The following is a 14,248-nucleotide window of genomic DNA, read 5'->3' on the forward strand; positions in this document are numbered from 1 at the left end:
TGGATTTATCCCGGGCATTTCTAAACATTGCAATTGCTTTCACTGTAAGAATTATCCCTAATCCTTGTAAGTGACGTTTAGCAATGGAAAGAATGTGGCTCAATCAATACTGTGGCTTAGTGTTGAGACTTCTACCGGCTCCTAAATTACCTTGGCATCTCTTCCTCTCTCCCCCCCCCCCCCAAAAAAAATCTCATAGCAAAACATCGAAACCCTGTTCAGCTTTCAATTCATGGATGACTTTCTGGGAATAGTTTAGGCCTCCACCGTTCCAAAACCTATAGCAGCAGATCTCTCTTAAACCACAGCCTATCGGTTATTAGAAAGGGATCTTTTCTCGAGCGTGTGACAGAGAATAAACGCACCTGCACCCCTTCCATTGAAACTCTTCAGTGTAGGGTAGGTGAGACTGGGAATAATCTACAGGGGATGAAAATATTAACAGAGCCAGTCAGATTCATTCTACTTTTTAACACCCACGCTGCCGTATGGCACACTGGATAGCATTTATTTCCGTCATCCCCTATAGTATGTTGGCGGAGAAACTGGACAGCTCCTAATTCTGCGAGCCCTATGGTCTGGGCCTGAGCCAGCCTGTGACACACAGGACCTGCCTTCCGTGTCATCACTGCCTGCGGGATGCTGCACACTGCAGCACACTGGAGACTTCACGTCCGCAGGGACCCGCCCCTCCGCGGCAAAGATGGCTGCATTGAATGCACCAGCGCCGTGCGTTCGCTCGTCTAGTGGAGCATGTCTTTAAAGGCTGCTGCGGGGGCCAGATGCCGACCTCGCCGCGGAACTGGCGCGGCATCGAGTGCGCACGTTTGGCCTCTTCTGGGGGCGGTGGGAAGTGACTGCCCGGAGCGGAGAATATATAAAACCTCCTGAGCGCCGCCTCGAGGAACTCCTCTGCCCTGGAGGGACACTGCCCAGGCGAACCCGCCGGGTTTACAGAAAAGATCAGCGGTGTCAGGTGCTGGCCCCGTCAGCCCCTGCAATCGGTGCGGGGCAGCTCTGAGTGACAGCGGAGGTGTTAAATGTTTTAATCTCAGAAAAACCCACCTGTACCCCAAGGGAACCGGGCTAGCTACCCAGGGGGAACCAAGGCGCAAGGGAGGAGCCTTGACCGGCTCTTAGAGGAGACCCCCCCCCCCCACTCCCCGGCACAGGAGCTATTGGGCTTGGGCAGCCCCTGCCGCAGTCCCAGCGCTGGGGAGGGGGGCGCTCCCCGAACCCCCCAGGCCAGGCAGCAGCGCCCTCTGCCAGCCGTGCGCCAAGCCGAGCCCTGCTCCCGGAGCACCCCGCCTCGTCTCCTCTGCCCCGGGACAGGCGCCCTACTGGAGCGGGGGCCTGGCCTGTCCCTCGGCCCCGACCTTAGGGACATTCCAGTTGAGCCCCTGGGGGGGGGGGGGGACAGTGGAACGTGCTGTACCCAGGCAATGTCAAAAAGCACCAAGGGGAAAACTGGGGCAAGGGGGGCGGGGGGGGGGGGGGGGGGGGAACAAGTTACGCGGATCGCTTTTATTATATAGAAATGTCAGCCGGTATTTCAGCCACAGACGCGGTGCCGGGGATCTCGCTAAACTGATGCAGAAAGACCTGTGTGGGTGGGGGGTGGGGGGCGTGTTTTTTAATGGCATTAAAAGAACTGCCTTGTTACCACGTGTTCGGGGGCTTTTCCTGGAGCCAGGGGGGCAGGGCTGCTGTTGAACTACGATTCCGTTGGAATGGGGGGCGGGGGGGGCGGATCTTTATTAATTCAATAGTACAGCCCCGCCCCCTGCGCTACAGCGGTCTCCCCCCGAGCCGGGCGGACGGCGCAGGGGGGGGAAACGCGTGTCCCGCCGAGGAACAAACGCCTCCAGCATCGCTCGGCGCTCCTATGTTTCCGGGCGGATGTCTCCCCCTTTAGAGCAGGGGTCGGTAAAGCTCCGGGCAGCGCAGAGCAGCTGGCCAGGCTGCACCCGACAGCCACTGGGCGCGGAGCTGGGGCGCCGGGGCTGGATTCTGCAGTCCGAAGTCGGACCCGACCGCTCCTGGACTCCAGGGAGAGCTCTGCTCTGCCAGACGGAGGGCTGAAGGATCGGCCCCTTCCCCCTCCTCTCCGGGACCCGAAAGCGCCTCGACTCTGCTCTTATTCCCCTACAGCCCATTGCACGCTCGCTTGCCTGCGTCTTCCCCCGCCTTCGGCTGCACAGCGGCTCCTCCCTCTGCTGGCCCCAGCGATGCTCTGTCAGTCCCGTGATAGGGGGGGCAGCCAACCGGGCTGCCTTCTCCGCCCCCTTTCGGGGCGGTCCTGGCTGTCTTTCTCCGCCTCCCCCCTAAGGGACCGTCGCTGATTTCAACATCCAAAGCTAAAACTGAACGTCAAGCAAGCCACGTGGGAGGGTTTTGAAAGAAGCGGCTTAAACGCCATTGATTCACTTTGTCAGCTAGTTGGGAGCCTGAGACCGTGAGAGCTGTAAGGACCCCAAGAAGAGCCTCTGGGGAGCTTGAATGTGTATTAGCGTGCACACTGCCGTTCATGTAAAGGGGTTAGCAGGGCCTGGAAAATGGAAGCGAATTTGCTTTAGAATAGCTGTGATCAGTGGCTTTTGTTTTTAAATGAGGAATATGTTTAAATACATGTTGACTCTTCTCTGGGACTTTTCCGACTGAAGGAACACACCTTTCTTGAAGGTGATGACAAATGGCCATGCAGATCCTGCTTTTCCAGTTTCTGTGTGGAGGCAACAAGAGCATGCGGGTGAAATGCCGGCCCTTTTGAAGCCAGTGGCAAAACTCCCAGTGACTTCAATTAAGGCCAGGATTTCACCCCGACATGCCAGATGTATACAAAAATATTTGCAAGATGTCCTAAAACATAATGCAGACAGGCTGCTTACCGCTCATGCTTTCATTGGGAACACGAGGAGGGAGTTATGCTGCAATGTTTGAGTCCATTCTCCAGGGAGAGAATTGCTTTGCTATGACAAGCAAACGTGTCCTTTATTGCTCATCACAGGTTTATGAAAAGAGGGACTGGAATCAGATTTGCCAGGTGTGACTTTGCTTAGAGTGTGATCTAGACACACAGGCAAAATCACATATATGCATAACTCCCCTCCCAATTCCTCCAGGATAACCTTGAACCAGTTGACCTCTATGGATATAAACACTAAATCTAACTGATTCAGCAGTATCCTTGACCCTCTTCACTGTCCGTGTCTACAAATACACAGTCTAGGCAAAGTCGTATCAAATGGAATCCTAGTCCCCCTTAGACACACTCCTGTGTATTTTTCCCCCCTCGAGAGTAAATTTTGCTACTTTCATGTCTACTTTCAAAGGGATAATCCTGCCCCACTGAAGACAATTGGAAAAATTCCATTCACTTCAGTGGGGGCAAGATCTAGCCCAAAGATTACCCCAGTTGTTTAATTCGGAAATCATGTTCTCCCCCCCCCCCGCCCCATGTCCTGTGTAAGTATATCTACATAGAGTTAACTTTAATATAGATCGTTATGAAACCCTATAGCGTGACAGATGTGCTCCCAGAAGAACCCGTGTATAATTTCCGCGGAGCTCGCGTACGAAGTCCTGGCCCCATTGAAGTCCATAGGAGTTTCCCCACTGATTCCAATGAGGCCAGGATTTCATCTATAACTGCTTGTAGAGGCGCATTTGATCTACATTTTGCGCCATCCATAGAATCCAGTGTGTTCAATCTGGAAAAGTACTGAGGTCTCCTTTTCCCCCTCCCCCCAGGTAATAAAGGCACCCATAATACACGCGTGCAACCTCTCCTTTTGTCAAAACGGTGTGATCATCCTTGGGCACCGCAACCCACAGCTCTTTGAGATTCATATGAACGCCCCCTCCCTAGAGGGCTTTACATCCTTTGGTGACTCTTGCACCGACGGGGATTTCACACTACAGCACAGTCATAGCAAGACAAATGCTTGCGCTGACTTTTGCATCCTCCGAGGAACGGTTGGGACAATGCTACTTCAGGGCAGTGGCGTTTCAGGAGTGCACCCGAAGTTCCCTTGCACCTGCACACTTAATAGCTCTTTTTGCAGCATGGGAGGAAACGAGAGCAGAGTCCGATCCTACGAGGTGCTGAGCGCCTTCAACTCCGTTAACTTTAATAGGAGTTGCGGGCGCTCATCACCTTGCAAGATTGGGCCCTGCGTGGCCTGATTCTGAATAGTGCTCTCATCTCCCATACCGAGGAACGGGAATGGTAGCGGACGAGCGCTTGGCGAGATCAGCCCCTTCCAGCAGAGCCTCTTTTTTACAGTAACAAACCCAGGACTGGAGGTTTTCTCCGTAAGGTTCCGCGGTTTAACCAGCGGGGAAGGAAGGACCTGAATGAGTTAAGTAGCGCTCGAGTATCCAAAATGCTTCCAGGATTTTCTTGGTGTGAGAACTTGGAGCGAAGGATGACCAGGAAAGTCTTGCCGGAGTTAGAGTTGAGGAAGCTGCACGCGCGTTGCCTTGTCTGGTGGAGTACCGTAGCACGTCGACTGCAGAATAAGATCTCTAGTTGCTAATGGGGATTTTTCTAATTTTGTTGTGTGTGGGGGGGGGGGTTTCTTTTGAGTTGTCGGAAAACTGAAATAAAGTTTCTTAGAAATTGATCCCAAACAGTGTAATGCCACCTATTCCTAACCTAGAATTCAAATACAGTCTCAGTTACCGTTATGGAGAACTATTTTCATTTTGGTTATTTGCATGGGTAGCATAATGAACTGCATTTTTAAAAAAACAGAAGCAAGAAAACTCTTAGTTTGGCATCACTTAATTACTGTGAGAATTTAATAGATATAGGTATAAAGCATTACATGTGGATATGTTATAGATCGTCCTTATCTTTAATATTTAAGAATTATACATAACGTTTTAAATCCACAGAGTAGCACTGATACCAAGTCTGGTACAATTTTCTTGCTTCTCTTAAGTGTTTATCCACGCAAATTGCCAGACGAACTCAATTATTCATATTAGTGATTTTTTTTTAAAAATCTACTATTGAAATACACCTTTTGTTCAATTTGACATTGTATTAGCTTTCCGACAACCTATCTCTAATATAATCTCAACTCGTATATATTGAATTGTGTATTAGAACGTTTAACAACACTGAGAGAAAAGGTGGGTGAGGGAATATCTTGTATTGGACCAACTTCTACGTAAACTCCAAAGCTTGTCTCTTGACCATCAGAAGGTCCAGTACAAGATATTCCCTCGTCTCTCTAAGAATCCTGCGACCAGCCTAGGACACTAATGCAAACACAAAGTAATCGTCACTTTAGATTATCTGATAACCCACTTTAATATTTTGCACGTAAACAATAACAGCTACTTAATCAGCTTAAGCAATACTGGATGGGAAGCAGAAGCAATACACCATCACATTTATAAACTGTTCTTTCATTAATTTCCTTTTGGGGGGAAGCTGGTGTGCAGATATCAATAATAAATATTCACACGCTCTTCTGCTGTCGTATTGGATGTCGCTGTTGCTTGCGTCCATTGCTTATTTGCGAATTTTAAAAACAAAACTCCATAATAATGGTCCCAATCCTGTTTCCATTGAAATTAATAGCAAAGCACTATTGATTTCATAATAGGAATATTTTCTAGAGATACACGTTCACATTGCTAGTATAAAATTCGTAAATTTTTAAAGGTTTCTGAATCTGTGTGTTTTCAGAGTTTCCCTACTAGTGGGAATTAGAATGGGATAATTTGGGTGTATACCTCGAAAGTAAAATTAGGCGGGTAAATTACTCACATTCTTCATAGTGTGAGGGATCTAATTAAAATCTAAATAAAATAACAGAATGCAAAGCTGCCTATTCTAGTACTGTTATGAATAAAAGCATTACTCTGTGATTTAGCATTGCTCTATCACTTAGATCAGTACAGAAACCAATAAATCAACTTGCTTATTTTGAATCATGTTATGAGCGGGGTCTAGTACCATTCACAGAAATAACACTAGTGTTATCTAAGAATTTAATATGCTGAATACAACATTTCCCCCCACTGTGGTGATGTAATACAACATACGCGCCTGCTGCTTCATCTGTCCAGGGAGATTCTCTTGGAGGATAATAAGGAATGTAAAGGTTCTTTAGGCCATATTGTGGTGGTTTTATAATTTTGGGGCTTTTTAATCTAAACATCAGAATCCTCCCAGTTCAGTTCCTTTTTTAAAATAATTGTACACAAACACCTCTCTAATGTTCATGTACATATGTCTCCCTTCGATCTAATGGGAAATAGTAGCTCTCCAGAGGTAAGCTATTAGCTCCATAAGAAGCTAATATTCTTCAAATCATTTGGTTCGCCTAGAGGGCCTGATCCAATGTATATTGGTATCCATGGAAAGATTCCCATTAATGGCAGTAGGTGTGGGATTAAGGGTCCATAATCCCGTTACCAATGCTGAGCAAATGGACCAGCAAGGGTTTTCTGACTGTAACAGAGTAGAGCTAAGGAAAGGTTGCCATCCAATAAACAATATCAGAGTAAAATGTAAGTTCCACTCCTTTAAGGTACTGAATGGCCTTTAAGTAAACATTGAAAGCATTCAGCAGCTTGCAGGATAGGCTCCTTAAACAGTACATACTACATAAAAACTTCCGAGGAAGCTATTTATTATGATTGTGCTATGCATGTGTTTATTTCTTATATAATGCATTATATAATCAGGGAGAGTCAAGGGCTTCTAGCTGTAATGCAGGTTATTTAACATCTTTAGAGGAATCGCATACATGTCACAGTAAATGAAGGGCTTAATTAAAAACCCATTGGCGGGGGGGGGGGGGGGGAAGACGCTCATTTACTTCCACCACTTTGAGTCACGCCCTAATGGCTACACTTGCAACTGATGCTTTTTGTGTGACATTTTTAAGAAATATATTGTATCTGTGCTGGGAAATTGTTGCCTTCTTGAAGGGTTTAATAGGAATGGAATCAGGCTGCCTACACGACTATGGGATTCTTTCCATTGATGCTCACAGGGAATGAGATCAGGCTCATGGTTCTGTCTGCTTTCTGGAAAGGTACCCCATACCGTTCGGTTATAAAGTGGATAAATCCCAGACAACACACTCTCACTGGAGTGCTACCAGCTGGGGGTTGCAGGCAGGCAGGACGCCTCCTACATACAGTGCTACCTTACCAACCCCTTCAGAAGATTTCACTATGTCACTGGAAGAATGCTTAAGAATAGTCTGTTTTCTTTATGAACTTTGTTTTTTAATTTGTTTGAACAAGAGTTCTTCCTTCAAAAATTTTTGAAGTGATGTTTGTCTGAAGGGCTTCTCAATAAAATACTTTTTTTTGTTAAAAGGGTTGTAATACATAAACGAAAACCTGGCCCTTGCCCGCCACTGCAGCTATTTAGCAGCTCACTATAAACGGAATCTGACCCTATCCAAGCGGAGTATAAATCTGTTCGTGCAGAAGTGGGTTATCTTTCTCTCCACACTCTCTACTTTGACTGGAACCAAGCAGAGCACCTGTTTTCTACCACAGCCCGTGAACCTTCCATCCCAGCCAGCGCAGTCCCTGCTCGCCCCGCAAGAGACCAACAAGGATGCAGCTGCCTGGCGGATGGGTCACCGGTTGCCGTCGAAAAACCTGGGGTGAAATCCTGGCTCCATTGAAATTAACAGCAAAATTTCCATTGACTTCAGTGGTGCAAGCATTTCATTTGGTCCCTGTGGCTGAGCTGGGCAGCGCTGTTAGCCCGCCCGTGCCCTATGCCTGGGGCGGAGCGGCATTCCTTGCAGGCTGGGCTCGGAGGTAGCTGACCACTTGCTGATGCCCGCTCTCCCCAGCTAGGTCAATGGGGAGGCGGCCCGATTTGTCCCGCAGATCCAAGCGAGCCCCGCCTCGGTGCAGCGCCACAAGGGTGTCCAGGAAACCTTCTCGCGCCGCATCGTGCACTGGGAGGGAGCCGGTGCGCGGGTCCGGGCGGTTGGGATCCGCTCCTCTCTGCAGCAGCAGCTCCGCCACCTGGGTGTTTCCCATCATCATGACCTGGGGGGAGAAGCCGTCAGTGAGCCTTGATCGATTTTAGGGTTCAGTCTTGCTCTTTCCAAGAATCTCGTTTGGTCTAATGGGGATTTTATCTGAGCTAAGGTCAGTCTGAGCCGCATTACGCTCTCTAGGAGTTGCTCTGGATTTACACCGGCGTAATGGAAATCAGAATCTGGGCGCTTGACTTTGGAATTACACCTATGTTCCAAGGAGGTAAATCTTCAGGGTGATATTCGGGCCCCCTCGATGTCCATGACAGAACTGCCAGTAGCTTCACCAGGGCAGGCTTTCTAGGGGTTTGTATATTTAGCTACTTGTAAACGGTGCCTAGTTCTTGAACTGCACAAATACATATTTCAAATCAGTACGTATGATAGTATTTTTCTGTAAACACTTCATATTAAACATTTTAAACAAATTAAAAAGCGTTTACCCAGTGCAACTCAAGAGCATATGTACCAAATACACATCAGTAAGACCTCTCGCTCGGTAGAGACGTTTTTTTGACTGCACCCATTTTTATATTTGATTAAAAAATAAAACTCGCCATCACATTTATCAAGTTAATTTATGCGGACATGACCTTCGTTTACATGTGATTGAGAGAGATGAACAGTTCTTTGAAAAACTTCCTCTGTGAAGTGAACTAGGAGAATGTACGAGAAAACTAATTCATAATAAAATTAACTGCGTAGAAGAAAAGTCTTTCATTTGACAGATTCCCATTGCAAATTAATGCGCAAGGAAAGGGCGACACAACTGGAGGGGTGGTTTTGTCTTGTTTTGGATTTCCTTTTATGATTTAAAATAAACTCTTGACCTGGGTTTAATAGACCTTGATTAATATTGCAGCATACTTAAATATGAAGTGTTTAAAATATGTTCATGTGTATTCCGCTTCACATGCACAATCAAACAAGATATAGAGTTACTTTAATATACATTTAATATAGTGAAACTTCAAATGTATTTTACTACTAATTTAAGGTGTCCAAATTTCATTTTTTTTTTTAACCAATAATCTCTGTGGGCAAGATAAATAGAAAGTGGGTTAAAGGATGTTCTTTAAAAAGGGGGGGGAAAGGAATAAAAACTCATCATAGAAATCTGTGTGCACCATTTCTATCAAATGTAAGTGAGCACAGCCAGAACCTATGCAAGTTGGGCTGAGAGTCAGCCATTTTAAGGGCAGCAAAAAAGGGGAAGGGTTTTTAGTGTGTTTTTTTTTCTCTAAAGTTATCCACATATGGATGAGTTTCCACGTATGTGGATATAAATTAAAACACACAAAAAGCAATAACAACTCATCCACCTATGTGGATAACTTTGTGGGGTTTTTTTTAAGTTAGCTACATATGTGGAAATGAACTTCAGCCACACAACCCTTCCTTTTCTCCCCTGCCATGTTTACTCCTTGGAAGTATAATTCTTTCCCTCTATAAACAGTCAAACAAAATGGCAGTCATTCAGAGTCCAGTTATGCTTGATTTAAATCTAATGTGATCTGGCATTTTATATGATCCAGGTATTGTTTGAAATAGTAATTGAAACAAACTACCATTTCCTAAATATAACTTTAAATGATGTTTAATGTTCAGAAATGAATGAAGTTGATGCTAAAACATCTACAATACTGCTATTTTTAATGTAAACCTTATCAAAACACTCCTGCAGTTTTTTCTCCCTCTGGAACTTGTTAAGGGGTGAAGAATAGAAAAGGAGGGCGTATAATTGTGGGCTATGAACGATAAAGCAAAGGGGATCGTGTTATAGAAATCATCTTAGAAATAGTAATTTATCAGTATTCCTACATACTGAGCTATCCCTTTGCTTGATGGTTCATGTCCCCCATAATTACACGCGCCCCGTTTCGATTCGTGTTGTGGAAAATATATACTTCTTAACCCCTAAGAGCTACATAATACCGATGAATAATAATTTTCAACGAGCAGCAATGAATTTTTAAAGATTTAGCAATCCAGAAGCAGAATTCGTTTTTCTCTTAAGTGACTCCCATGCGCTTCCCTTAATGGCCGACTCAATAGGTGCACAGAAACTAGAGATTTTTACAATCCCTATTTTTACTGATTTGAAGCAGGCTCTCTTCCCCTCCCCGTGAGATCTCCCTTCGAGCCAGCAGCGCTGGAAAGCTGATTTTAAATGCAAAGTCCCTATGGCTCGCGCTCCTCGGTGCCCGTGTTCCCTTCCCGCTGGGCTCCGTGGCCCTGTACCTGAAGGGGGGTCCTGCCGAAGGAATTAACAGTGTTGGGGTTCATCCCGGCTTCCAGCAGCAGCCGCACCCCCTGCACGTCCCCCTGAGCCGCGGCGTTAGCCAGCAGGTCCCTCCCGCCGCCTGCAGCTACAGCCCCCGCCTGCATGCCTCCGGGCGCCAGATAGCCAGCTAGCCCCGAGCTCCCGCACTCCACCGCATTAAATAGCGGCACTGCGGGCCCAACCCAGACGGATATATTTGCACCTCCTTCCTTTTCCTGACAGCCCCGCCCCTCCCCATCCTTCATGGGCACGTGCGTGCAGGGCGCCTCCCCCCGCCAGCCAGGGGTGACACTGCAGCCCCCAGCCCCGGGAGCGATCCCAGAAATAACCTGGCTGTCGTCTCCCTGCTCTCCTGCTGCACGCGCGCTCCCCACGCAGCGAGACCGCCGGAAAGCCCTGCCAGTCTGCAGGGAGGCGGCTGCAGCCGCAGCGGCCGGGATTGGAAAACCACCCCTGCCCATCACAGGCGCCCTGCCGAGAGATGTCCCCTCCCCCGCTGGAGCTTTCCTCCCCACTTCTGCTTCGCCCCTTGCACACCCGCTCTCCTCTCCTCCTAGCCGCGGTGTGTCCCCCGGCCTCGCTCAGTCACCGCCCCCCCCCACACACATACGTACCTTTCCCCCCCCACACATACACACGCGCCACCGCCTCCACACTGAGCCTCCAGTGCTCACCCTTCTTCCTGCTCAGGGTGATCTACAACGAGGGGCGCCCTGGGGCTCGGCTGACCGCCAGCTAAGCGCCGTCTCCTCTACCTTGACCGTTACTTTTCCGCTTGACCGCGAATCCGGACCCAAGGCGGTCCCAGCCGGTCAAAATCTCTCTCCTGATCTCGCCAGAGCGACCCACGCGAGCTCCCAGGAGAAAACTTCTTGCGATCAGGGAGGTGGACCCAAAAGAAGTGGGTGGGGTGGTAGGTGAGGGGCAGCGCCCTGCTCCCCGGAGACTCCCTCCTCCCCCACCGCTCTGATGGGTAAGCCAGGTTGTATGGAGGGCTAGGAGGGCGCAAGCTAAAATAACTTGGCTGCTGTCCTCCATCCATCCCACTCAGTCAATCACCCAGTCTCCCTCGCTCATGCGGTTACATTACCCCTCATCCGCATCTCCCACTTCCCAGGCACATGTCCATCTCTTTCAATCCCCCGCGCCCCCTTTGCCTGCAACCCGTTCTTGATCCCTTTCACCCGCTGTCTGCGGCTAAAACTACCCCCTGGGCCACCCCCTGGGTCTTTAACCATTTCACCCTAGGGAGGCTCCCATGTGCATACTCGGTCTCACCGGTTAAAGTAGATCAACGAGGAGAGGACGTCCCCAAATTTCGCTGGCAGCCGTGGTTCCATGATACTGTCATGTGACTGTTTGTTTTGTCTGCTAACCAGTGATGTTGTATGCATGGCACTATGTGAGTGGGTATTTCTAGTAAAGGTGCTCGTGTTCCCAGGAAAATCCTGGCTTCTTCACCAGCCGCGACCGGTACCCTAGATAGCGCAAAATAGACACAGCACCTGTGCGGGAAAGTGCTGTCAAAGCACTTCTTACAGTGCCATATTTTCGGATCGTGTCCAATGTTTGGAGAAATACTCACAAAGTGGAGGCAGGAAATGTGAACAACGCTGATTTTATTAACTTTACAGCAGAAGTTTCCATGAACAGAGACATCCGTAGAAGAAGTCTACGCGGTTTTATTTTAGATAACCCAGCATGATTGCGCAATCCGAGCCCCGTAACGGTCAAATATAGAAGCAGATAATAAATTGCTTGATTTACCTCACTATATATTTCCATTTCACCCCAGTGAAATTAACACAGCAGCGTATCTGTGCACTTCACTTAGCGGACAAAGAACAAGGGCAGCAAGTAATCCCCATGAATAACATCCCAGCAAGTAATCGCCATGAAAGCAAAGATGAATAGCAGCTTCTGAAGCTAGTAAGATTTTTCCTGTTTTCACTAGAGGTGAAATCCACCTCCACTGTACGTGCCAAATTCTGCCCTGTAGAGCTCTGTAAACTCATTACATTCAGTTACAACTCTATAACACAGTCAAGATTCCCATTAACATCAGTGACGTTCCAGCCCAGAAAATCTAACGGTCCAGACTGCGGTTCAGATGAGCATACAACGCAACAGAAAGCAGGTTAATAGCATCACTTCCTGGACTGTAGTTTTATTCATATTGTTCTGTTTGGTAGAAAGGTCATGCTGTAAAACCAGTACGTAGTCAATCTGAGATCACGTGAATTAGATGATCAGACAAACGTGGTGTGTGGGCAGTGGGGGGGACTGGGGAGGAGGAAGAAATGCCCCCGGAAATGAAGGCAGATTTCACTGCAGAGCACAAGGCGTGTTGGAATGTTGATACTCTATCCTGGGATCCATTTGAACAAACGTCATGGAGGTGGAAAGCATTGCTGCTCATCACTAATACCGAGAGCCATCCAGAGACATAATATCAAAATGCTTTTATTTTGTAGCCGCAGACCACAGCCCTGGCTACAGAGCTGTATGGGCACCACCCCCACATACTTACTCCGTTGCTTCTTACACCAGGGATCCCATTTTGCTCAGTGTCCACACGGAGCACGAGAACGCGGACGGAAGAACCACTGAATGAGGAAAGAGATTCTGACCTTCTTGCCAGCATTTTATAATGTAAGGTTGTCCTCGAGGGGAACCCCATTGGCTCCGCCCGTGGACAGGTTAGGGTCTTGTGCTCTCTTCCACTTCTGCACGAGCAAGTAGCCATCCTAGAGCTGGGCCTAGCATAGAAGAGAGAGAAATATCCTCCCTCAACCCCGCAGAAGCCTCTCCCTGGTGGGCTGCAGGGAGAGTCCGCATGTTGGGTTCATCTGTGTGTCCTCCCTTCACATACCCATAGAGGAAACCAGCAGAAGGTTAGACGCTAGAGTGCGTATTAGCCTCCCCGTGGGGTAGAGTGTCCCTTTAGGAGGTTTGTAGGGGTAATGGCAGAGCACTAGGCAGGCTGCTTTACAACAGAGGTGGGGGCAGAGGGCCCCGTGTGAACAGGCCTGGGCTCAAGGAAATCCCCTGAGATGGCGGGTTCTGCACCGTCCACGAGAGACGACCCATGCCCCCACTCGGAAAAGAAGGAACTCTTTAGAAAGGGCTGTTTTCTATTTGCTGAGGGCCGATCTTGCGACGTTAGCGTGTCTGGACTGATCACTGCGCTTACATGGAGCTTCAGACGCTAGTCCGTGAAATCCTGGACCCCCACGCCCCCAGACAATGGGAGTTTTGCCACGGACTTCAACTGAGGCCAGGATTTCATTCATTGACTCCAGCGGGGCTCCTCATGAGCGCAGGGGTCGGCCTGTGCACAAGGCATTGCAGGATCGGGGCCTGGGATTTGTACGTGAGTGGGAAATAGTTCCAGTGTCAGGGACGACGAAGCACTTAGTCACTATCGTGTTTTTGCTGATACTGACTACTACGGCTGCCCCTCTGAAACCTCATGGTTTCCTGTGTCCCTTTACACATTCTGAAATGCCTCCCTTCTGGTAAGCCACCCGCTCCTTGTACCCGCACCTTATAAGCCTACAGCTGAAGCCGCCTTGTAAGACACGGAAGCATTCCCTTTTGATTTGACAATCTTGCGGGCCACAGTGTAGCTTTTTAAACATTACAGAACAAATTCTATTGTTTACCCCTCCCCCGCCGCGCAACCCCAGCAAACCTCCTTTCTGAGGGTTTTAATTCCATCCATGGCCAATTCCAGTGTCACATTTAAGATCACTTGACGGGAGAGATGGGAGTTGGTGGCTCAGTCAAAGAAAAGAAATGCATCCTTATTAACTATTAGTTATTCTCATGCCGCCTCCCTTCACCTCCAGGCTGTAACCAAGTCTTGTGATTTCTTCCACAGGAGAGTGTGTGTGTGTGTGTGTGTGTGTGTGTGTGTGTGTGTGTGTGTGTG

At 48.3% G+C, this 14,248-nt stretch overlaps 1 protein-coding gene across 1 annotated transcript; it reads right to left on the bottom strand.

Annotated features, from left to right (window-relative positions):
• Positions 1-7,758: 7,758 nt before the first annotated feature.
• Positions 7,759-10,418, bottom strand: LOC112114763 (cyclin-dependent kinase 4 inhibitor B-like). The gene is made up of 2 exons (XM_024211632.2): positions 10,272-10,418; positions 7,759-8,040 (listed from the first exon to the last, which is right to left on the bottom strand). The coding sequence occupies exons 1-2, from the start codon at positions 10,416-10,418 to the stop codon at positions 7,759-7,761; spliced, it is 429 nt and encodes a 142-aa protein (XP_024067400.1).
• Positions 10,419-14,248: the final 3,830 nt, after the last annotated feature.

The sequence above is a fragment of the Terrapene carolina genome, unplaced genomic scaffold (assembly GCF_002925995.2).
Source record: "Terrapene carolina triunguis isolate 2854851 unplaced genomic scaffold, T_m_triunguis-2.0 Scaffold35022, whole genome shotgun sequence".
Classification (NCBI taxonomy): Eukaryota; Metazoa; Chordata; order Testudines; family Emydidae; genus Terrapene; species Terrapene triunguis.

What these genes read in the sequence shown, in the direction of transcription:
- LOC112114763 (XM_024211632.2), bottom strand. Translation starts at nt 10,418, where the DNA reads ATGCAGGCGGGGGCTGTAGCTGCAGGCGGCGGGAGGGACCTGCTGGCT. An exon ending in TCGGCAGGACCCCCCTTCAG is followed by an intron (nt 8,041 to 10,271) that starts GTACAGGGCCAC and finishes TTCTCCCCCCAG; the next exon opens with GTCATGATGATGGGAAACAC.